The sequence below is a fragment of the Microcebus murinus genome, chromosome X (assembly GCF_040939455.1).
Source record: "Microcebus murinus isolate Inina chromosome X, M.murinus_Inina_mat1.0, whole genome shotgun sequence".
Classification (NCBI taxonomy): domain Eukaryota; kingdom Metazoa; phylum Chordata; class Mammalia; order Primates; family Cheirogaleidae; genus Microcebus; species Microcebus murinus.
The window spans coordinates 14,090,335-14,113,954 of record NC_134136.1 but is presented as its reverse complement, the minus strand read 5'-3'; the positions used below and the strand labels follow the sequence as shown (position 1 = coordinate 14,113,954).

Genomic DNA, 23,620 nt, shown 5'->3' with positions numbered 1-23,620 from the left:
AAATTTGGTAAATGTAAAAAGTTTAAGGAATAATATAACTACTATAATGATAAGCTGAAAAATATTTTCAACTTTTGACAAAGTGTTATTATCTTTAGTAGATAATTGCTCTTACAAATCAATTTACAAAGACAAACACCCCAATATAAAAATGGGTAAAGATAATGGATGAGCAATTCTATCACAGTCATATTGTAACCATAGAAATTCAAATAAAAGTAGCAATTAAAGACTACAAATATATAATGCAAACTTTGGTGAGAATGTGAGGAAACCAGAGCTCATCATACATTGGAGGTCACTTTAAAAATATCAAAACCTAGAAATTTTCCCTCTAGTATTACATTCTAACAGACCAACAGCACAGAGATGCATGTATGAGGTATATTGCAATACAGTTTATAATAATGAATATTTTGTTATGATATAATCATGCAATAGAAGTCACTGAACTTTAATATTGCAGATGTATGCTTGTTTAACAATACTATGGGCATTTTATAATATTAAATAGCCTACCTTTAGTATGCTTCTAATTTTTCACTATTATAAATAAATATATAGTAAACATCATGGCATATGACTTTGTTTACATCTGTGATTATTTTTGGATAAATTACCACAACTATATTCACTAGGTTATAGGACATAAACATTTTTAAGTTTTGTTACATATTAATTGGATGGTTTTGAGGAGGGCCAATAATATACTCTGATCTCAAAGTTCCTAGATATTTATTGTGAGTCCTTAATCATCTTTACTCTTATACTTTAGTTTTTTTTTCTTTTATTGTATCTTTTTTATTTTACCTTTGTGTAAGCTTTGGTTCTATGACAAATGAGAATATAATATATCACTGAGAAATTGCTTTTTCTTAATTTATTGTTAAGATATTTTCATAATAACATTTTTTATTCTTCCAGACGTGGGTTGGCAATAAGAGAAGAAAAATGAGTAGTAAGAATTCTGAATCAGGAACAGCAACAACAGGAACTGTTTCCGGTACCTCTTTGTCAGCTCCAGACATCACAGTCAGAAATGTGGTTAATATTTCTCAACCCTCAAGCCAACAATCTTCTTGGACACCTGCCAATAATGATGTCATTGTAACTGGCATATACAGTCCAGCCAGTTCATCAAGTAGGCAAGGAACAACCAAACATACAAATACACAAATTACAGAAGCACATAAAATCCCTATTCAGAAAACAGCCAGTAAAAGTGATACTGAATTTCAGTTACACATTCCTGTCCAAAGACAAGTAGCACATTGTAAAAATGCCTCCCTGCTCCTAGGTGAAAAAACAATTATTTTGTCAAGACAGACAAGTGTGCTAAATGCTGGAAACTCAGTATTCAATCACACAAAGAAAAACTATGGAAGCTCTTCAGTGCAAGCTTCTGAAATGACAGTACCTCAAAAGCCATCTGTGTGCCACCGACCTTGCAAAATTGAACCAGTTGGGATTCAAAGGGCATATAAGCCTGAATACACAAGTCCGGCATCACATAATTTATGTGGACAAAAGCCAACTATAAGAGATCCTTACTGTAGAACACAAAATTTGGAAATCCGTGAAGTGTTTTCATTGGCAGTTAGTGATTACCCCCAGAGAATTCTGGGAGGAAATGCCCCACAGAAGCCTATCTCAGCAGAAGGAGCTTATTTGTCCATTGCGATGGAGACTGGAGATGCTGAGGATGAATATGCCAGAGAGGAAGAATTGGCATCAATGGGAGCACAGATACCAAGCTATTCAAGATTTTATGAAAGTGGCAGTTCCCTTCGAGCTGAGAACCAAAGTACAACTTTGCCTGGGCCAGGAAGAAATATGACAAATTCACAAATGGCGAATATTAGAGATTTGTCAGACAATGTACTTTATCAAAACAGAGACTACCATTTGACCCCACGGACCTCATTACATACAACATCAAGTACAATGTACAGTAATACAAATCCATCACGGAGTAATTTTTCTCCACATTTTGCATCATCAAGCCAATTGAGATTATCACAAAACCAAAATAATTACCAGGTAATGTATAAACTTATTTTATAAGAGTTTTTTAAAAAACTGGATTTATACCAAATTAGACTTGTACCCAGATTACGTAATTCATATTTTAAAGTAATTTGAGATTTTTGCTTCAAAGTAGTGGCTTGGGGTCAACTCCTTGAATAATTTCATGCTTTATTTGTCATGTTTAAAAATGATGAGACTTTTTTCCCCACGGAATATATTCATTTTTATAACATGGCAGATTTCCCCTGACATTTAAAATGATTTTGTTCAGGAAATGGTAGCTTTATGGGAAGCATGGCATTTCCAATCATTAAAATAGGATTAAATTGACTAGGCACATCCTCTTGAACATATATTATTCCTGTAATAGTTTTTGTTTGCATTTTGGGGAGATGTCACTATATGAGTGGTGCCTTCCCTGGGTACATAGCCAGGCAATGTTTTCAATCATTCTCTAGAATTCAATCATTGAATTCAATCATTTCTCTAGATGGCTGACAAGTCAGAACCTGAGGCATTTAAACCAACTGCTTTTTCTAAAAGTAAATGCTTTATTAAAACATTAAGTGAGTGTTCTTATCTCTCCACATACACACCAATATTTATTATTTTAGGACTTTTTGATAAAGGCCATTCTCACTGAAGATAAGTGGTATCTCATTGTCATTTTGATTTGCATTTCCCTGATGATTTAAATGCACATATAGTAGTAACATTCATCAGGTGTCGGGCAGATGGGAGAGGGAAGGAGGGGATGGGTATATTCTCAACTAATGGGTGCCGTGTGTATCTTCTGGGGATGGACACACTTTAAGCTTTGACTTGGGTGGGGCAAAGGCAATATATGTAACCTAAACATTTGTACTCCTGTAATATGCTAACATAATAAAATAAAAAAAATATTAAGTGATACATTAATTGGATAGTTTTAAAAAAGTTTATAAAGACATTCAGAGTAACAATTAAAGCAACTTTAGACCTGTGTACAAAATAGGTATAATTACTGTTTCACCTATTGAATTGTTCAGATGTGTTTCAAATAATCACTTTAACAGTAAGGTATAAGCCTACCACAGAACATCTCTTAAAGCCATAGATCTTCCCTTTGAAAAATCTGCTTTAGAGAATTTGAATAGCAGGACACAAATGTCTGCCATTTTTCCTTGCTAATGTCTGGACTGTCTTATCTGCTCAACCACAATACTTACAATTTATCTGGATTTAAGATACTTTTAGGGTGTTCTAGCCAATTTAAGGAACCATCCTCTTTAAACTTCCTCCACCTTACTACTCCCTGCTTCAAAATGAAAAGCAATAACATAGTATAAGAAGTATCCCTCTGGCACCTGGCCCTAAGACAAGAAGAGCTCCATCATCATCATTAATAATCATTCCTTATTGAGAATTGAATCATTTTTCTGTGTTTGCTCTTTACTAAAGTATGTTTAAAATAACAATGAATGATAACATTAAGATCCTTCCCAACCCAAGCCCTTCCATTCACTTACTCTTTTGTACTTCTTTACCCCTTCAGAGATGTTTTTAATAATGTCAATGACAGTAACATTTTCCAACTGTTGAGGGCCTACCACGTGCCAGGCACCATCAGTCACTTCATATACCCCATCTCATTTAATCTTCATTATGATTTGGACAAACAAGCATATTGTCCATATTTTAATTGCTTGTCTAGGATCACATAGCTAGTAAATAACAGTATTCCACATCAGAAATGTATTATTCATCTATTTTTTCTACTATGCCATACACCATAACTATTTCAACTCTGTTTGACTTACTAGGAAGCCTGGGAGAATGCAGCATATAATTGGTAACTTTTCACAAACCTGCAACTCCATTAAGGATAATTTAACTTATGATTTTACTTTTTATAGTCTCTATTTTCTGATAGAACTTATAAAGAAATTAAATTTGTTTTTGTTTTTTTTATAAAAAAAACAAAATTTATTGAATATTTTTATTAAAAAAACCAAAATTTATTGAATGCAATAAAACTTAGTAACTATTTTATGAATAGTAATCTTCTTACAAGAAAGACAACCTGACATAACAATTTAGAGCATGGGCTTACAACCTGGACAGACCTGGATTCAAATCCAGGATCTACCACTTTCTACTTGTGTGGCTTCATGCAGGTAACTTAACCTTTCTGTGTAACAGTTTCATCATTTGACAATGTGCTTAATAACACCTACTTCACAGGAATGTTGTGACATGAAATGATACAATATGTACAGGTATCTTTGTACTTTCCTTCTGCATAAATTTTCTTATACATATGAGCTTCTAGCTAGAACATTAATGAAACTCTGCCAGTCCAGGTCTCATTTACATTCCATTTCAAGTAAAATATTGCAGAGCCTTCAATTTTCAAAGGGTAAGTGAGGAAGAAATAGCATGTAGTACTACTGGCTGAGGGAAGACTGGAGGTCAACTATCACTGGAGGTCAGCTATCACCTTCACCATTACAATTTATTCCTATTTACAATTTATTCCTATTTATACTATACAAGACCTCCTCTAGCCAACTTAACTTGAGACAATATGATGGAGAATGTTTGTAGAGAACCCTTGGGACATTACTTTGCCTCACCTTGAAAGTGAAATCACTGGAGGTCACCCTCCAAGGTTTTGATGAAGTTTTGCCATCCACACTGTTGGACTTACAGTAGAACTAATGGTCATCTTTACAACTTTCTAGCTATGAAACTGAAAGCAAGCAAGAAAGTCTCTTGGGATTCTGACCTTGGGACTATATAACAGATACCTGCCTCATTTCTCTGCTATACCAGTTATCTTCAAGTTGAGATCCTATTTCTAGAGGATAGTCTAGTTCCAAGCTAGGAGAATGAGTACGAATTGAGGTAATCCTAGCAGATACTAAGAAGTTGAAATCAGCTCTGGTTTGGAGCCTCTTGGAGATATCATATCAAGGGTTGAAGTGGTATTAAGGTAACTGGCAGCATGCGACTATACCAGGATATCACAGCCCAGTTCCATTTCAAAAATTCTCCAAACTAACCTCACTCATAGGGCCAGATTGCAACCATATTGGTCTCCCTCCAAAGTTGCTATTCACTGTTCATATTACCTCTATGTCAGACCACCTATTTATCATAAGAGTACTGGTGTGATTAAAGTTTATTATCTCCATCCATATGAAGATATTGAAACATTTTGAAAGACAGGTGCTATAAATACAGGACTTATTGTCTCAATTATTATTTTGGCTTGATAACTAACTGCATTCCCATCTCTTATGAACTTCATAAGGTCTTAAGAATGAATAGAAGCAGAATACTTGAAATTCCTTTAAAAAACACTTTATAAGTATAATATATTCCCATTAGTAAAAGTGCCTCCCAACCTTCTTCAGTACTTGTGGACTTCAGTGCTTTTAAAAATATATACATGAAAGTTTAATAGTTGTAGAAACTTTAAACGTCATGGCACCCTAACCTATACCAACACATAAATGTTATTTTTAGCTAGGGAAAATGAAGATCAAAATGACTTGGTCAAAATGACTCTCGGGAAAGTATTCAAGTTTTAAAAAAAGTAATAGTAATCTGTGTTGGGTGGGTAGAGTTAGCAGGGATCATTTTAAAACAATTGTATGGAGATATAATTAACATAATACAGAATTTACCCATTAAAAGTGTACAAGTCAGTATTTTTTTAGTATATTCACAGAATTGTTCAGGCAGCACCACAATCTAATTTTAAAACATTTCACCACCTCAAAATATGAGCCACATACCCATTAGCACACCACACCCCTTATTCCAGCACTGGAAAACTACTAATCTACTTTCTGTCTCTATGGATTTACCTTTTCTGGATATTTAATATGAATGGAATCATACCATATGTGACCTTTAGGGACTAATTCTTCCACTTTGTATAATGCTTTTGAGGTTCATCCATGTTATAATAAGTATTAGTACTTCATATTAATAATACTGTGTCTTCTGATCTATGAATGAGGTATGTCTTTTCATTCATTAGGTCTTTAATTTATTTCAATGATATTATCTACTTTTAAGTAGACAAGTCATGCACTTCTTCTGTTAATTTATTCCTAGTATATTACTTTTTTGCTGCTAGTTTAAATGGAATAATAATATCTTTTTTCTTATTTTATTAAAAGAACAATATCACTCAATTATGATAATAAATGTTCTGGCTACTTTTTTGCATATATCCAAGAATCAACCCAATATTTATTTTTTACATTGGATTTTTGCCTTATTGTATTTTGTAATAAATACACTAAAGTTTTTAAATCTTCACATTGTCTGTTGTGGGAACACTGTCTTAGTAGAAACCTTACTTTAATGATTTTTTCAGAAGCTGTACTTCTGGCTAATAGCTGGGTGGGATGGTTGATATTATCTTTATTTTTTTCCACCTTTACTGAGGTATAATTGACTAATAAATTATATATAAAATGTATAGCATGATGACTTGATATACATATATAGGGAAATGATTATCACAATCAAGCAAATTAATATGTCCATTTTCTCACATAGTTACCACTTTTTGTATATGTGGTGAGAACACTTGAGATATGCTCTCTTAACAAATTTCAAGCATACAATACATTATTATTAACTAAAGTCACCATACTATGCATTAGGTCTACAGAACTTATTTAGTTGATAACTGAAAGTATATACCCTTTGACCAATCTCTCCTCCTCCCCCCCAATTTTCAGCCCCTGATAACGACCACTCTACTCTCTTTTATAATATTATGAGTTTGATTTTTTTCACATTATATATATAAATGAAATCATAACTATTTGTCTTTACTTGTCTGTATTATTTCACTTAGTATACTGTCCTCTATGTTCGTTCATGTTGTTACAAATGGCAGTATCTCATTTTCAAAGCCTGACTAGTATCCCACTGTGTTTGTGTGTATGTGTGTATGTATACACACATACGCACACATATATGTATATTCACATACATATAAAATATTTTCTTTATCCATTCATCTCTTGATAGACATTCAGATTGATTCCACATCTTGGCTATTGTGAATAATACTGCAAAGAATATGGAAATGCAAATATCTCTTCAAGATAATGATTTTATTTCCTTCGGATATATACTCAGAGGTGGGATTGATGGATCATATAGTAGTTCTATTTGTTAACTTTTTGAGGAAATTCCATAATCTAATTTTGGTTGTATCACTCTATACTGTTAGCAATAGTGTACAAGAGTTCTCTTTTTTCCACATCCTCACCAACCCTTGTTATCTTTTGCCTTTTTGATAATTGGCATCCTAACAGATGTGAGGTGTTACTGTGATTTTGATTTGTATTTCCCTGATGATTAGTGATTTTGAGCATCTTTTCACCTTACCTGTTGGCCATTGTATGTCTTCTTTGGAGAAAGGTCTATTCAGGTTCTTTGCCCATTTTTAGTTTGATTATTTGCTTTTGTATTAGTGAGTTGTAGGAGTTCCTTATATATTTTGAATATTAACCTTTTATCAAATATATGATTTGAAAAGATTTTCTCTCACTTTGTAGATTGCATTTTCATTTGTTGTTTGCTGTGTCAGAAACTTTTAGTATGATCTATTCTCACTTATTTTTTATTTTGTTAGCTGTACTTTTGATGTCAAATACAAAAAATAATTGTCAACACCAATGTCCCAGAGCTTTTTCCCTGTGTTTTCTTCCAGGAATTTTATGTTTCCAGGTATTATATTTACATCTTTAATCCATTCAGTTAATTTCTGTGTATGATATAAGTGTCTAGTTTTATTCTCTTGCTTGTGGATATCCGATTTTTCCAACACCAATTATTGAAGAGGCTACCCTTTCCCCATTGTGTATACTTATAGCTCTCGTTAAATACTAGTTGTCTGTATATGCATGGGTTTATTTCTGGGCTCTATATTCTCTTCCATTGGTCTATGTGTTTGAGGTCAGTGTCATACTTTGTTGATGACTACAGCTTTATAATATGGTTTAAAATCAGAAAGTGTTCTTACTAGCTTTATTCTTCTTTCTTAATATTGCTTTGGCTATTTGGCATCTTGGTGGTTCCAAATAATTTTAGAATTGTTTTCTTTTATTTCTGTGAAAAATGCCATTGGAATTTTGGTAGGGATTGCATTGATAGGAATCTGCAGCTCACTCTGGGTAATATGGGCATTTTAATATATTAATTCTTCTAATCCATGACCATAAGATACCTTTTCATTTATTTATGTCAATTTATTTCATCAATGTCTTAGTCTTATAGTTTTCAATGTACAGATCTTTCATGTCCTTGGTTAAATCTTTTCCTAAATATTACATTGGTTTTGATTGTATTGTAAATGCATATTTCTTTCCAGAAAGTTCATTATTAGTATATAGAATTGTAACTTATTTTGGTATGTTGATTTTATATGTAGAAACTTTACTGAATTAGTTTATTAGTTCTGACAGGTTTTTTTGGTGACATCTGCAGGATTTTCTGCATATAAGATAATGCCATCTGCAAACAGAGACGGTTTTACTTCTTGCTCTCCAATTCAGATGTCTTATATTTGTTTTTCCTGCCTAATTGCACTGGCTAGAACTTTCAGCACTATATTGAAAAGAAATGATGAGAGTGGACATCCTTGTCTTGTTTCTGATCTTAGAAAAAAATGTTTCAGCTTTTTACTGCTAAGTATAATGTTGGCTGTTGGCTTGTAATATATGGCTTTTATTATATTGCGGATGTATAGATGTATATATACATTCCATCTATACCTAATTTCTTGAGAGATTTTATCATGAAAGGAAGTTAAATTTTGTCAAATATGTTATCTCTCTATATATGTATATATCTATTGAGATGATCGTGATATTTTTACCCTTTGTTCTCTGTGTGTGTTGTATCATGTTTATTGATTTTTGTATGAAGAAAAATCTTTGCATCCCAGGGATAAATTTCACCTGATCATGATGTGTGATCTTTTTAATGTGTTGTTGAATGCAGTTTGCTAGAATTTTAAGGATTTTTGCATCTATGTTCATTATGGATATTAGCCTATAATTTTCTCTTTTCTTGTAATTTCCTTATCTAACTTTGGTATGATGGCAATATGGACCTTGTAAAATGAGTTTGGAATCATTCCTTTCTTTTCAATCTTTGGGAAGAGTTTTTCAGAAGGATTGCTGTTAACTCTAGTTGAAATGTTTGGTAGAATTCCCATGTGAAGACTGTGAAGACATATGCTCTTGTTTTGTTGTTGTTGTTGTTGTTGGAAGGTTTTTGATTTCTGTTTCAATCTCTTTACTCATTATCGGTATGTTCATAATTTCTATTTCTTCATGGTCTAATCTTGGTAGCTTATTATGTATCTAGGAATTTATCCATTTATTCTAGGTTATCAAATTTGTTGCCTAGGTTATCCAATTTGCTTTCATATAATTATTCATAGTAGTCTCAAATTTCTTTTATATTTCTGTGGTATCAGTTATAATGTCTTTTCTTTCATTTATAATTTATTTGTATCCTCTCTCTTTTTTCCTTTATTAGTCTACATAAAGGCTTGTCAATTTTATCTTTTCAAAAGTCAACTTGTAGTTTTGTTGATCTTTTCTATTGTCTTACTAGTCTATATTTCATTTATTTTTGTCCTAATCTTTATTAATTTCCTCCTTTTGCTAAGTTTGGGATGAGTTTGTTCTTCTTCTAGATCCTTGACCTATAAAGTTAGGCTGTTTATTTGAAATCTATCTTTTTTAATGTATACCTTTATTGCTATAATCTTCCCTCTTAGAACTGCTTTTGGTGTATCTCATAAATTTTGGTATGTTTTATCTCCATTTTAATTTGTCTCAGTATATTTTTATTTCCTCTTTGATTCATTGGATTTTCAGAAGTATGTTGTTTAATTTCCAAGTATTTATTAATTTTTCAATTTTCCTCCTGTTATTGATCTCTAGTTTTACTTCATTATGGTCAGAATAGATACTCAACATCATGTCAGTCTTTTTAAATTCTTTGACTTGTTTTCTGACCTAATATATACTAAAGCATATTCTGTATGTTCTTGAGAAGAATGTGTATTCTGCTTCTGTTGGATGAAATATTCTAAATATATATGTTTGGTTCATTTCTTGTATAAGATTATTCAAGTCTGTTGTTTCCTTATTGATTTTCTATCTGAATTACCTTCCATTGATGAAATTGGATTATTGAAGTCTCATACTATTATCGTATTGCTATATTTCTTCCTTCAGTTATATATTTAGGTGTTTAAATGTTAAAGCATGTATATATTTACAATTCTTATATCTTCTTGATGAATCAACCTCATTATCATTATACAGTAAACTTCTTTGTTTCCTGTGACAGATTTATGACTAAAAGTCTACTATGTCTGATATAAGTATAGCCATTTCTGCTCTATTTTGGTTACTCTTTGCATGGAATACAATTTTCCCATTCCTTAACTTTCGACCGAGGTTTATTCTTAAAGCTAAAGTGAATCTCTTGTAGACAGCATATTGCTGGATCTTGTATTTGTTTTTTAGCCATTAAGCCATTCTGTGTCTTTTGATTGGAGAAGTGAATCCATTTATACCTAAAGTAATTATTGATAGGTAAAGACTTACTTATTAACATTTGTTAGTTTTTTTCTGATTGTTTTGTAGTTCCTTTCTTCCTCTCTTGCTGTCTTTCCTTGTGATTGTTGATTTTTTTTTTTTTGTAGTGGAATGCTTTTATTCCTTTCTATTCATCTTTTGTGTATTTACTAGAAGTTTTTTTTTTCTCTCTATCATTACCATGAGGCGTATATAAAACATAAAATAATTGGTTTGAAGCCTTGGTCTAATAAGCACAATACATGTGCTTTTCTAGGAACATTTTCTTGAGATTTATTTTGTTTTTTGAGTGAACAATATTTTCTATTTCTTTGTATGCATTGTGAAACTTTTTGTTTATACTGTCCATTTGCAAAATAACAAAAAACAAAACCTCTCTGAGTTTTTACATTCTGGTTCAATGTAGTTAAAAACTTTTATCAGGCCGGGCACTGTGGCTCACGCCTGTAATCCTAGCTCTTGGGAGGCCGAGGCGGGCGGATTGCTCAAGGTCAGGAGTTCGAAACCAGCCTGAGCAAGAGCGAGACCCCGTCTCTACTATAAATAGAAAGAAATTAATTGGCCAACTGATATATATATAAAAAATTAGCCGGGCATGGTGGCGCATGCCTGTAGTCCCAGCTACCCGGGAGGCTGAGGCAGAAGGATCACTCGAGCCCAGGAGTTTGAGGTTGCTGTGAGCTAGGCTGACGCCACGGCACTCACTCTAGCCTGGGCAACAAAGCGAGACTCTGTCTCAAAAAAAAAAAAAAAAACAAAACAAAACTTTTATCAGTCTGGCATAAAATCTTAAAGTTTCTCAGGCCTCTTTTCTGTGTCTTCCATGGGCCTGCATATATGCTGATTACCAATAACTCTGTATAAACACGTTCTTTTATTTTATTTTTTTATTTCAACATATTATGGGGGTACAAATGTTTAGGTTAGGTACATTGCCCTTGCCCCACCCAAGACAGAGCTTCAAGCATGTTCATCCCCCAGACAGTGCGTATCACAGCCATTAGGTGTGTACATATCCATCCCCTCCTCTAACCTCCCACCTGCCTAGCACCTGATGAATGTTATTACTATTTATGCATTTAAGTATTGATCAGTTAATACCAATTTGATGGTGAGTACATGTGGTGCTTGTTTTTCCATTCTTGAGATACTTCATTTAGTAGATTGGGTTCCAGCTCTATCCAGGATAATACAAGAGGTGCTATATCACCATTGCTTTTTGTGGCTGAGTAGAACACATTTCTACATATTTGTGAGGTACACATGATATTTTGTTACATGCATAGAATGTGTAAAGATCAAGTCAGGGTATTTAAGGGTATCCATCACCTTGAGTATTTATCATATGTCAAGTTCCCAGCATTTGTTGTGTTGAAGTTTCTCTCTGAGTTTGATCTAATAAAATATATTTTATATATCTGGGTGCTCCAATGTTCAGTACATATATGCTTAGAATTTGTATATCTTCTTATTGATTTGATTATTTTATAATTAAATAATGAGATTCTCTTTCTTTTTTTACTGTTTTTGTCTTAAATTCCATTTAATCTGATGTAAGAATAGATGTTCCTGCACATTTCTGGTTTCTGTTTGCATAGAATATCTTTTTCCATCCTTTTACTTTCAGTCTTTATGTGTATTTACTGGTCAGATGAGTTTTTTGTAGGCAGTGTATAGTTGGGTCAGTTTTTTTTTACCCATTCTATATCTTTTAAGTGGAAAAGTTAATCCATTTACATTCAAGGTTATGATTGATAAGTAGGAGCATATTTCTGCCATTTAATTAATTAAGTTTTGGTAGTTTTGTGTATTTTTTATGCCTTTCTCACTTCATTATCATTGCTGTTTGGTGGGTTTTATTAATGGTAAAATTTGAGTCCTTCCTCTCCCTCATTTGGATGTTTGCTTTACTAGTGGGTTTTGTACTTCTACATGTTCTCATGAATTTAGATACTGTCCTATCACTTCCACATGTAGAACTCCCTTATACATTTCGTATAGAATAGGTGTAATGGTGATACATTCTTTTAGCTTCTGTTTCTTTGGGAAGATGATATTTATTTTTTAAAAAAACTGTTCATATATATAATTTTTTCAGAATATTATATGGATAGAAATATGTAGATTAAATATATTGACTTTACCCACCAGAGTCAGATCTATAAGCATGACCAGACAGTGCACACTGCACCCATTAGCTGTAAATATACCCATCCCCTCCTCCCTCCCACCTGCCTGACACCTGATGAATGTTACTACCATATATGCACATAAGTGTTGATCAATTAATACCAATTTGATGACGAGTACATGTGGTGCTTGTTTTACATTCTTGTGATACTTCATTTAGTACAATGAGCTCCAGCTCCATCCAGGATAATACAAGAGATAGTAGATTACCATTGTTTTTTTGCAGCTGGGTAGTACTTTGTGGTATACATATACCACATTTTATTAATTCACTAATGTATTGATGGGCACTTGGTATGTTCCCACATCTTTGCAATTGTGAATTGTACTGCTATAAATATTATAGTGCAGATGTCTTCTTTAGTAATGTCTTTCTTTCCTTTGGGTAGATGCCCAGTAATGGGATTGTTGGATCAAATGGTAGTGTTAATTGTACCTCTTTGAGACATCTCCATATAACTTTCCTGTACTAGCTTGCAGTCCCATCAGCAGTGTATGAGTGTTCCTATCTCTATGCATCCATGCAAACATTTGCTGTTTTTGGAATTTTTGATAAATGTCATTCTCACTTGAGTTAGTGATATCTCATTGTGGTTTGGACTTGCATTTCTATGATGATTAGAGATGTTGAGCATTTTTACTTATGTTTGTTGGCCATTAGTCTTTCTTCTTTTGAAAAGTTCCAGCTCATGTCCTTTGCCCAATTTTTAATTTTTTAAAAAATTTTTCTTGCCAATTTTCCTGAGTTCCAAACAGATTCTAGTTATCCGCCCTTTATCGGATGTGTAGCATGCAAATGCTATCTCCCATTCTATATGTTGTGTATTTGCTCTCATAATAGTTTCCTTGACTGTGCAAAAATTTTTCAATTTGATCAGGTCTCATGTACTTATTTTTGTTGTTGTTATGATTGCCTTTGGGATCTTCTTCATAAATTCCCTCCCTAGGCCAATGTCTATAAGAGTTTTACAAAATTTTCTTGTACAATTTTTAGAGTTTCACTCTATATTTACGTTTGAAATCCATCATGAGTTGATTGCTATGACAGGTGAGAAGTGCGGATCCTGTTTGAGTCTTCTACATGTGGCTATCCAGTTTTCCCAGTGCCATTTATTGAGTATGGATACTTTTCTCAAGTATATGTTTTTCTCTGCTTTGTCAAAGATCAGATGGCTATGTGAGGATGGATTTATATGTGGGTTGTCAATTCTGTTCCGTTGGTCTTGTCTCTGTTCTTGTGGCAGTCCCATGCTCTTGTAGTTACTATAGCCTTGTAATATAGCTTTAAGTCTGGTAAATTGATACCTCCATATTTGTTCTTTTTGCTTAAGATTGATTTTGCTATACAGGGTCTTATTTTGTTCCATATGAAGCATAGAATTATTTTTCCTAGATCTTCAAAAAATTATGTTGATATTTTCATTGGGATTGCATTAAATCTGCAGATCACTTTGGGTAGTATAGGCATTTTAACAAAGTTTATTCTTCCAATACATGATCATGGTATCTTTTTCAACCTTTTTACATACTCTAGTATTTGCTTCCTCAGTGTTTCATGGTTTTCCCTGTTGAGTTCTTTCCCTTCCTTAGTTGAATATATTCCTAGGTATTTTATTTTCTTTGTTACTATTGTGAAGGGTATAGAGTCTTTGATTTATATCTCAGTTTGACTGTTGTTGGCATATAGGAATGCTACCTATTTGTGTACATTGATATTGTAACCTGAGACTTAGCAAAATTTGTTTATCAATTCCCATAGTCTCATGGAAAAATCCTTGTCATTTTCTTGATATAAGATCACATCATCAGCAAAGAGTGATAGTTTGACCTCTTGGGTCCCCATTTGGATGCTCTTGATTTTATTCTCTTTTCTGTCTGCTCTGGCTAGGACTTCCAGCACTATGTTGAGTAGAAACTGTGACAGAGGACAACCTTGTCTGATTCCATTTCTAAATGAGAATGGTTTCAATTTTTCCCCATTAGTATGTTGTCATATATGGCTTTTATCAATTTCAGGTAAGTCCCATGTATGCCCATTTTGTTAAGTGTTCTTGTCATGAAAAGGATGAATTTTGTTGAATGCTTTTTCTTTGTCTATTGAGAGGATCATATCATGTTTGTTTTTACTTCTCTTTATGTGGTAAGTTACATTTATACATTTATGTATGTTGAACCATTTCTGCATCTCTGGGATGATGCCCAATTTGTCCTGATGAATTTTTTTTTGGATGAGCTGTTTAATTTGGTTTTCTATGATTTTATTGAGAATTTTTACATATATATTCATAAGGGATATTGGTGTATAGTTTTCTTTTTTTATTGTTTCCTTTCCTGGTTTTAGTATCAGGGTGATGTTGGCTTCATAAAACTTGTTGGGGAGGATTCTTCCTTCTTGACATTGTAGAATAATTTCTGCAGGATAGGCACTAGTTCTTCTCTGAACGTTTGGTAAAATTCAGGTGTGAAACCAGAGTCTGGGTAATTACTTTTAGGAAGTTTTTTTTTTTTTTAAATTGATGCTTCAATTTTGGTACTTGATAGTGATCCCTTCATGAATTCCATTTCTTCCTTATTGAGCCTAAGGAGGCTGAATATTTCTAAGAATTTTGTCTATTTATTCCACATTTGTAAGTTTATGTTCACAGAGATTTTTATAGTATTCATGGATGATATTTGCATTTCTGTGGTATCAGTTGTAATTTCTCCATTCCTGATTGAGCTTATTAGAGTTCTTTATTTTCTGCTTCTGGTTAGTTTAGCAAGAGGCATGTCAATTTTGTTTATTTTTTCAAAAAAACCCACACCATTTTGTTTTATTAATCTTCTGTACAGTTTTTGCTATCGATTTCCTTTAGTTCTGCTCTGATCTTGGTTATTTCTTTTCTTCTCCTGGGTTTGCCATGGATTTTGTAATCCTTTTTCAGTTGATTGGGATGATTCATTAGACTGTTGGTTTGTGATCTTTCTATCTTTTAGATGTAGGTAATTATGGATGTAAATTTTTCTCTCAGGAGTGCTTTAGCTGTTCCCACAGATTTTGATAACTGATGTCTCCTTTATCATTTCATTCAAAGAATCTTTTGATTTCTATCTTAATTTCCCCCTTAACCCAATAATCATTCAGCAAAAGGTTGTTTACTTTTACAACTTTGCAGAGGGATCTGTTTCTATTGGAGTTGATTTCTAATTTTATTCCAATGTGGTGTGAGAAGATGCATGGTATAATTTCTATTTTTTAAAAAAATTTTGAGACATGTTTTCTGGCCTAGGATATAGTCCATATTAAAGAATGTCCCATGAGCTGATGAGAAAAATATATATTCTGTGGTTTGGGGGTAGAATGTTCTGTAAATGTCTGTCAGACCCATTTGTTCTGGAGTTTTGTTTAAGTCCATTGTTTCTTTGTTTATTTTCTGTTTGGAGAATCTGTCATGTTCTATCAGAAGGGTGTTGATGTCCTAAGCTATTACATTGCTACTATTTATCATTTTGTTCATATGAAGTGAAATTTTCTTTATGAATCTGGGTGAACCTGATTTAGGTGCATAAATATTTTTAATTATTAGGTCTTTTGTTGAAATTACCTTTCACCATTATGTAATGAGCATCCTTGTCTTTCTTTACTCTTGTTGATTTGAAGACTAATTTTTTTCTGAAATCAGAACTGCTATGCCAGTTTTTTTGTTTGTTTCCATTTTCATGGAATAGTGTTTTCCATCCCTTCACCTTCAGTCTGAATGCTTCTGTATGCGTTAGATGTGTTTCCCAAAGACCAAAGATACATGGCTTGTGTATATTTTTCCATTCAGGTAGCCTATGTCTCTTTATTGGGAAATTCAATCCATTCACATTTATTGAAAGAATTGATAAGTGGGGTGGATTTCTGTTCATCCTGTTGAGTTGAACTTTGTTGCTTTGTTTTCTCTCTGGAGCCATTGTGGTATCTGGGTTTTGACCTTTGGCTTTTAGATGATTTGACACTAGTGACTGTGTATTGTGCTGATCTGTATGGAATGCTGTTCTGAGTTCTTCCTGGAGGGTAAGTCTTGACTTGATGAAGTCCCTCAGTGTTTGCTTTTCTGAAAAGGTCTTTATTTCTTCTTCATATAAGAAACTTAGTTTTGCAGGATATTAAATTCTAGGCTTTGCATTATTCTGTTTGAGGAGACTGAGGATGGGGCCCCAGTCCCCTGGGGCTTGCATGATCTCAATTGAGAAGTTTTCAGTTAATCTCATGGGTCTTCTTTTTCAGGTTACCTGCTGCTTTTAGCCTTACGGTTTTGTTTGTTTTGGCCAATCTGATGACTATGTGTTGCGATGTCTTCCTGTTTGCAATGAATCTCCCAGGAGTCCTTTGAGCCTCTTGTACCTGTATATCTAGATTTCTAGCAAGGCCAGGGAAATTTTCCTCCATAATATTCTCAAATATTTTATCCAACCTTTGTGTATTTACTTCTTCACCCTACTGGATGTCTGTGTTTCTCATTTGGGCCTCTTCACATAATCCCACATTTCTTATAAGCTTTGTTCTTTTCCATTATTTCTCTGTTCTGCCTTTGGGAATGACTTGTTTAATTTAAAAGTACTGTCTTCAATCCCTGAGAGTCTTTCATCTGCTTGATCTAGCCTATTCTTGAGATTTTCCACTATGTTTTGTAATTCCTTGAATAAATTATTCATTTCTAGACATTCTGTTTGATTTTTCTTTAATATTTCAATTTCTTTAGTGAATTTTTGAGTTACTTTCTGGATTCTATTTTTTTTTTTTGTTTCTTTGTTTTGGGTGTCCATTTTATCTTGCATTTCATTTTTATTTCATACAATCCATGTTCAAAATTCTTCATCTGTCATTTCAGTGTTTTGATTTTGGTTCATATCCATTGCTAGAGAGCTGGTGTTCCCTTTTGGGGGTGTCCTTCCAGTTCGATTTTTCATACTTTTGTAGTTCTTTCACTGATTTTTTTTCATCTGAAGCAGCTGTTCCTTCTTATCTTTGGATTTTTGTTTTGATAATGTCATATCCAGTTTAGTCTATGAGCCCATAGGTGGTGCTCATGGGTGGGAATTAAGCACACCCTGTATGATGAGTCAGTAAGTACAATAAAAGAACATTCAATTTGACCTCCATGTCAGTAGGTGGCTCTTGCCAGAAGGAAGAAGATGTAATGCTGATTTTTGGTCATCTGACCAGCTCTAGTTCCTCTGGAGAATCACTCTAGTGTCCCAGGTGGTGGGCGTACTCTGGAACTTCCATGTGTGTACTTATCTCCACCTCAGCAGGGGTGGGTGGAGGTGTGAAGTTGGGTGGGGCTGGGTTGGGTAAGCCTTACTTCATACTCCACAAATGCTTTTAGTAGGGGTCAAATGTCTGTTCTGTCCCTCTTGGTAAATCTTTCATGGAGGGCTGAAGTGGCCCCACTCAACCAGGAAGTATGTATGAGAAGGTAGGGTTGTCTGAGTTCTACAGTCTGGTAGTCTGGAGAAGGCCTTGCTCTTTTCCATTCTCCCCTATTCTGCTGTATCTCCTGGGCCCCTGTGGGCAGGCAGGACCTCAAGCCAGTTGAACTCTCCCACAACTGTGATTGAGGCCTGGAAGTTCCCAACCCAGCATCCCAGTCTGAGATGGGAGTGTGGCCCTCCTGTGGGAGAGTGGATGCTCCTGGAGCATGTTGTAGCTATGATCTACTCTGATCTTCCTCTGAAGGCACACAGACCTCAGTAGACTAATTCACAAATATCCTATCTGTGCCCCCAGGCAATGTGATCGACACCTGAGTGTACAGGATCTGGCCTGCAGGCATGTCTCCCAGGCCCTAGAGTCAATTCCTCACCATGCCAGGGAGAATAATGCTGGTCCTAAGTCATCCATGGGGTGCCCAAGCTGGATCACTATCCCTCTGCCTTGGGGTTTACCACACTCTGCTAGAGCCACTGTGCAAGCAGTACCACAAAGGGCTGGTGGGTAGGGAGCTCACAGTCTGAGCAGCCCTCCATCCACTGCATGACCCCAAAAGTAATGGTCCAAGCCCCATTCCCAGTGGATGCCTCTGTGTGGTGGCTAAATTGTTTCTTGCAGCATCCATGGGTGGGGAAGGGAAAAGGAAAATAAAGGACTTAGGTACAAGAATAACTGCATACTGGTAGTCTCTTATTATCTTTCCAGGAGGCAGCCCTCCAAGATGACTGGGCTCTGGAGTCCCCCAGATATCCTGAGACAGACTGGATCCCTGTGGTCCCTGCAGTCTGTGCCGGGAAATATCTGTGTGGGAATAAGCAAGATGGATCCTTAGGAGTTGAGGCACCCCAGGGAGGAAAAAGGCACCCAGTTGGTAGAGAAGCAATATGGCACCTTCAGACTGGCTCAGGTCTGTGGAGTGGGAGGGACTTAAAGAGAGCTGAGAGCCTGGTGTCCTATCCACAAGAGGCTATCTGCTCACTGGCATCAGCAGTCGCTGGCCTGTTGTTGGCAGGTCTCTCCAGCAGCTTAGAAGCCTGCCAACAGTCCTAGATGCAGAGGAGGGGAATTTTAACCACTCCACCTACCCTTCTCGCTGGTCTCCAGGTATTACAGGACTTAATCCCTGCTGATATCTTTCTCCTTCCAGTTCTGCTCTGTAACCTCTTCCCATGGAGTCTCCTGTAGTTTCAGGCACCCTTCCTTCTGATCCTCATCTGATCTATGTATGGATGTCTGGTTTTTTCTCTTTGTCTAAAATTTTTCCTTCTTGCAGAGACAATCTGGCTTGTGGTGTTTCTTATCCTCCATTTTGCCTCACTCTCTATATTTCCTCTTTATTTCTGAAGGATAATATTGCAGGATATATTAATAGTATCCTCGAGTGAAAGGTTTTTTTTTTTCTTTCCCCAGCATTTTGAATACATGATCCGATTCTTTCCTGGCCTATAAGGCTTCTAAGAAATCCATAGTTGGTTTGATCGGGGTTCCCTTATAAATGACTACATACTTCTTTCTTTATGTTTTTAGATTTCTCTCATTATATTTTTCTTTTGACAGTTCAACTATAATGTGAAGTATAGAGAAAACCTTTTTGAATTGTATCTCTTTGAGTATCTCTGTGCTTCCTCTATTTGGATGTCTATATCTCTTTCTAGACTGGGAAACTTTTTAGGTATTATTTCATTAAATAGGTTTTTTATCCATTTACTTTTTTCTTTGCCTTCTGGGATACTGAAAATTTGAATATTTGGTCAATTGATGCTGTCCCATATGTCACATATTCTTTGTTCCCTCTTTTATTTTTTTAATATTTTATTCTTTTTTTTAAAAAAAAGTTTTATCTGACTGATTTATTTCAGAAGACCTTTTTTCAAGTTTTGAAACGCTTTTCTTTCTGTTTGATCAATTGTTGAAGGTTTTGAATGCATTTTTTATTTCATTCAATGAATCCTTCAACTCCAGAATTTCTATTTGGCTCTTTTTCATGATATCTATTTCATTGATAAATTTCTCATTCATAATTGGAATTGCTTTTGTTATTCTTTATATTGTTTTTCTTAGTTCTCTTGTATCTCACTGAGCTTCTTTGTTATCTTTGAGTTATATTTTCAGAATTTCATTAATTTCTTTTTCGCTGGAATCTGTTGCTGGAGAATTATTGTGTTCCTTTGGAGGTATCATATCTCCTTGCTTTTTAAATGTTTCTTGTATTCTGACATTGATACCTGCACATCTGTTGTAACAGTTGCTTCTTCAAATTTTTGAATTTGCCTTCATAGGAAGGACTTTTTTCCTGAAAATTTATCTATGGTGTTGGCTGCATAGAGTAGTTTGGCTTTGATTCTGGATGCATACCTTAGTGTAATCCCCATATGATTTCATAAGCTATAAACGGTGTCAGTAGTGTTTGTAATTTTTTTCCAGTGGCTTACTTTACAGTTGTTAGTGGAGGCTGTCGTCAAGTTTTCCTTGGGATGAGGACATGAGGTGAGCTATTACTTAGGCCCCTATGGTGGCAGCAGTCAGTCAAGTGCACCTGTTATTCTTCCCCAGGTTAATGTACCCTTGTACCAGTGTTGGAGAGTCTACGCAGGTCCATTTTGGGGCCTCTGTATGGCTTGCTCATGTACCAGCATTTACAGAAGTAGGCTAGGCAGATAAATAGTTTCTCAAGCTCCTGGGTGGTGGGTGTGTCATGAGCAATGACAGTAGCAGTGATGACAGAATCCTCTGGCTCCCAATGAGGCCATGTTAGTGTTAGCAGTTGCTGTGATGGGCTGGACAGGCCAGTCCCCAGGCCTGCATGTGGTATGTGCAGGTGGATGCCAGCTGTTGTGATTGTGGTAGGTTGGGTGGACCAATCCTTAGGCCTCTGAGAAGAATGCTTTGGTGCCAATAGCAGGCAGGGTGATCCACATGTCCCTGGACAGCATGGTTCAGCACTGAGAGGGGTCTGGTGGAGTGGGGTCTGCTGGGCATGTCCTGAGGCTCCACAGTGGTGCATGCAGAAACTGGCTATGGTAGGCAGGGGTGCAGTGATTCCCAATCCCCTGGTTGAATGCTTGGATAGGGGTGGCAGTGGCTATGCTGCAGCTGTGCTGGCGGAGGCAGGGACTATTTCAGTGGCAGCAATCATAAACAGGCTGCTGGGGAGTGCATGCTTTGGATCCAGGTGGTGGCTATATGTGGAGTAGCCTTTGCTCCAGGAGGTTTTAAATGTGTAGGAGCCCTGCTCCTAGGGGTTCAGGGGTAGCTATCAATGTCTTGTTCTTTAGCCCTGGGAGCAATAGCCAGTAGCAGTGCAAAGCTTCATGCAGGCAATGCCAGTAGGGCTTCAGGGATGTGGAGAGGTATGAGATGTTGGGCACCAGTGCAGGATGCAGTCTAGCGAGGTTTGGTACTCATAATAGTGTCATGTCATAGCTGCTTATATTTGGGGTGTGGAGTTGGGACCTGGCATGAGATCCCTCTCTGGAGTAATGCCATCTTGTGGTTTCCAGGCAGCTCCCTATGCTAGTCTCAGGACCCATGTGGGCTGAAGGAATCTTCCATGACTGGTATTGCAGGAGTCCATGATGGGAATAAGGACCACTGGGGGTCCCTTGCTTATTCTTTTTCTAAATTAAGGAGCCTCTCCAGGCTTCCAGCAGGCTGCCTGGCTTCTCTTTCATTCCTCTCCTTAGGTGTTTCATGTCAATTGTTTCTTGAATTCCAGCCTTCTCTCTTATGTGGTCTATTTGAAATGTGATTATCTACTTGCTATTTCAGAACCATTTATTTTATTTTATTTTAGCATATAATGGGGGTACAAATGTTAAGGTTACATATATTGCCCATGCCCACACAACCCCCCCCTTGAGCCAGAGCTTCAAGAGTGACCATCTCAGAAACGTTGCACATCTCACTCATGTTTTATATACCCACTCCCTACTCCCCCCTCCCACCCACCCGACACCCAATAAATGTTACTCCTATATGTCCACTTAGGTGTTGATTCGTTATTACCAGTTTGCTGGTGATTACATGTGGTGCTTGTTTTTCCATTCTTGAGATACTTCACTTAGTAGAATGGGTTCCAGCTCTATCCAGGTACAAGAGGTGCTATATCACCACTGTTTCTAAAAGCTGAATAGGACTCCATTGCATACATATACCACATTTTATTAATCTACTCATGTATTGAGGGGCACTTGGGTTGTTTCCACAACTTTGCAATTGTGAACTATGCTGCTATAAACATTCGAGTGCAGGTGTCCCTGTTGTAGAGTGTCATTTGATCTTTTGGGTAGACGCCCAGTAGTGGCATTGCTGGATCAAATGAGAGATCTACTTGTATCGCTTAAAGGTATCTCCATGTTGTTTTCCACAGAAGCTTAACTGGTTTGCAGTCCTACCAGCAGTGTAGTAGTGTTCTTATCTCTCCATATCCACACCAACATTTATTGTTTGGGGACTTTTTGGAAAAAAGGCCATTCTTACTGGAGATAATTGATATCTAATTGCAGTTTTGATTGGCATTTGCCTGATGATTAGAGATGTTGAGGATTTTTTTTATATGTTTGTTGGCCATTATTCTGTCTTCTTTTGAAAAATTTCTGTTCATATCCTTTGCCCAGTTTTTGATAGGGTCGTTTGATTTTTCCTTGCTGATTTTCCTGAGTTTTAAATAAATTCTAGTTATCAGCCCTTTATCAGATGTGTAGCTTGCGAAAATTTTCTCCTATTTTCTGGGTTGTCTGTTTTCTCTCTTGACAGTTTCTCTGGCTGTGCAGAAGCTTTTTAGTTTGATCAGGTCCCAATCATTTATTTTGGTTTTTTCTGTGATTGCCTTTGGGGTCTTCTTCATAAATTCTTTCCCTAGGCCAATGTCTAGAAGAGTATTTCCATGTTTTCATCTAGAATTCTAATAGTTTCACACCTAAGGTTCATGTCTGTTACCCAGCGTGAGTTGATTTTTGTGAGAGGTGAAAGGCGTGGGTCCTGTTTCAGTCTTCTACATGTGGCTATCCAGTTTTCCCAGTACCATTTATTGAATAAGGATTCTTTTCCCCAGTGTATATTTTTGTCTGCTTTGTCGAAGATTAGTTGGCAATATAGGGATGGTTTTATATCTGGGTTCTCTGTTCTGTTCCACTGATCAATGTCCCTGTTCTTGTGCCAATCCCAAGCTGTTTTAATTACTATAGCCTTGTAGTATAGTTTGAAGTCTGGTAAATTGATACCTCCTATTTTGTTTTTATTGCCTAGGATTGATTTTGTTATACAGGGTCCACAAAATATATTATTTTTCTTATTCTCTTCCATTATTTTT

At 35.6% G+C, this 23,620-nt stretch overlaps 1 protein-coding gene across 1 annotated transcript in view; it reads left to right on the top strand.

Moving 5' to 3' along the window:
- The window catches only part of HDX (highly divergent homeobox), a 239,504-nt gene that overhangs the window by 60,696 nt on the left and 155,188 nt on the right, over positions 1-23,620 (top strand). Inside the window, exon 3 of the mRNA XM_012790096.2 lies at positions 925-2,040. Within this exon, the coding sequence (XP_012645550.1) occupies positions 925-2,040 (1,116 nt within the window). The remainder of the gene's footprint in view (positions 1-924; positions 2,041-23,620) is intronic.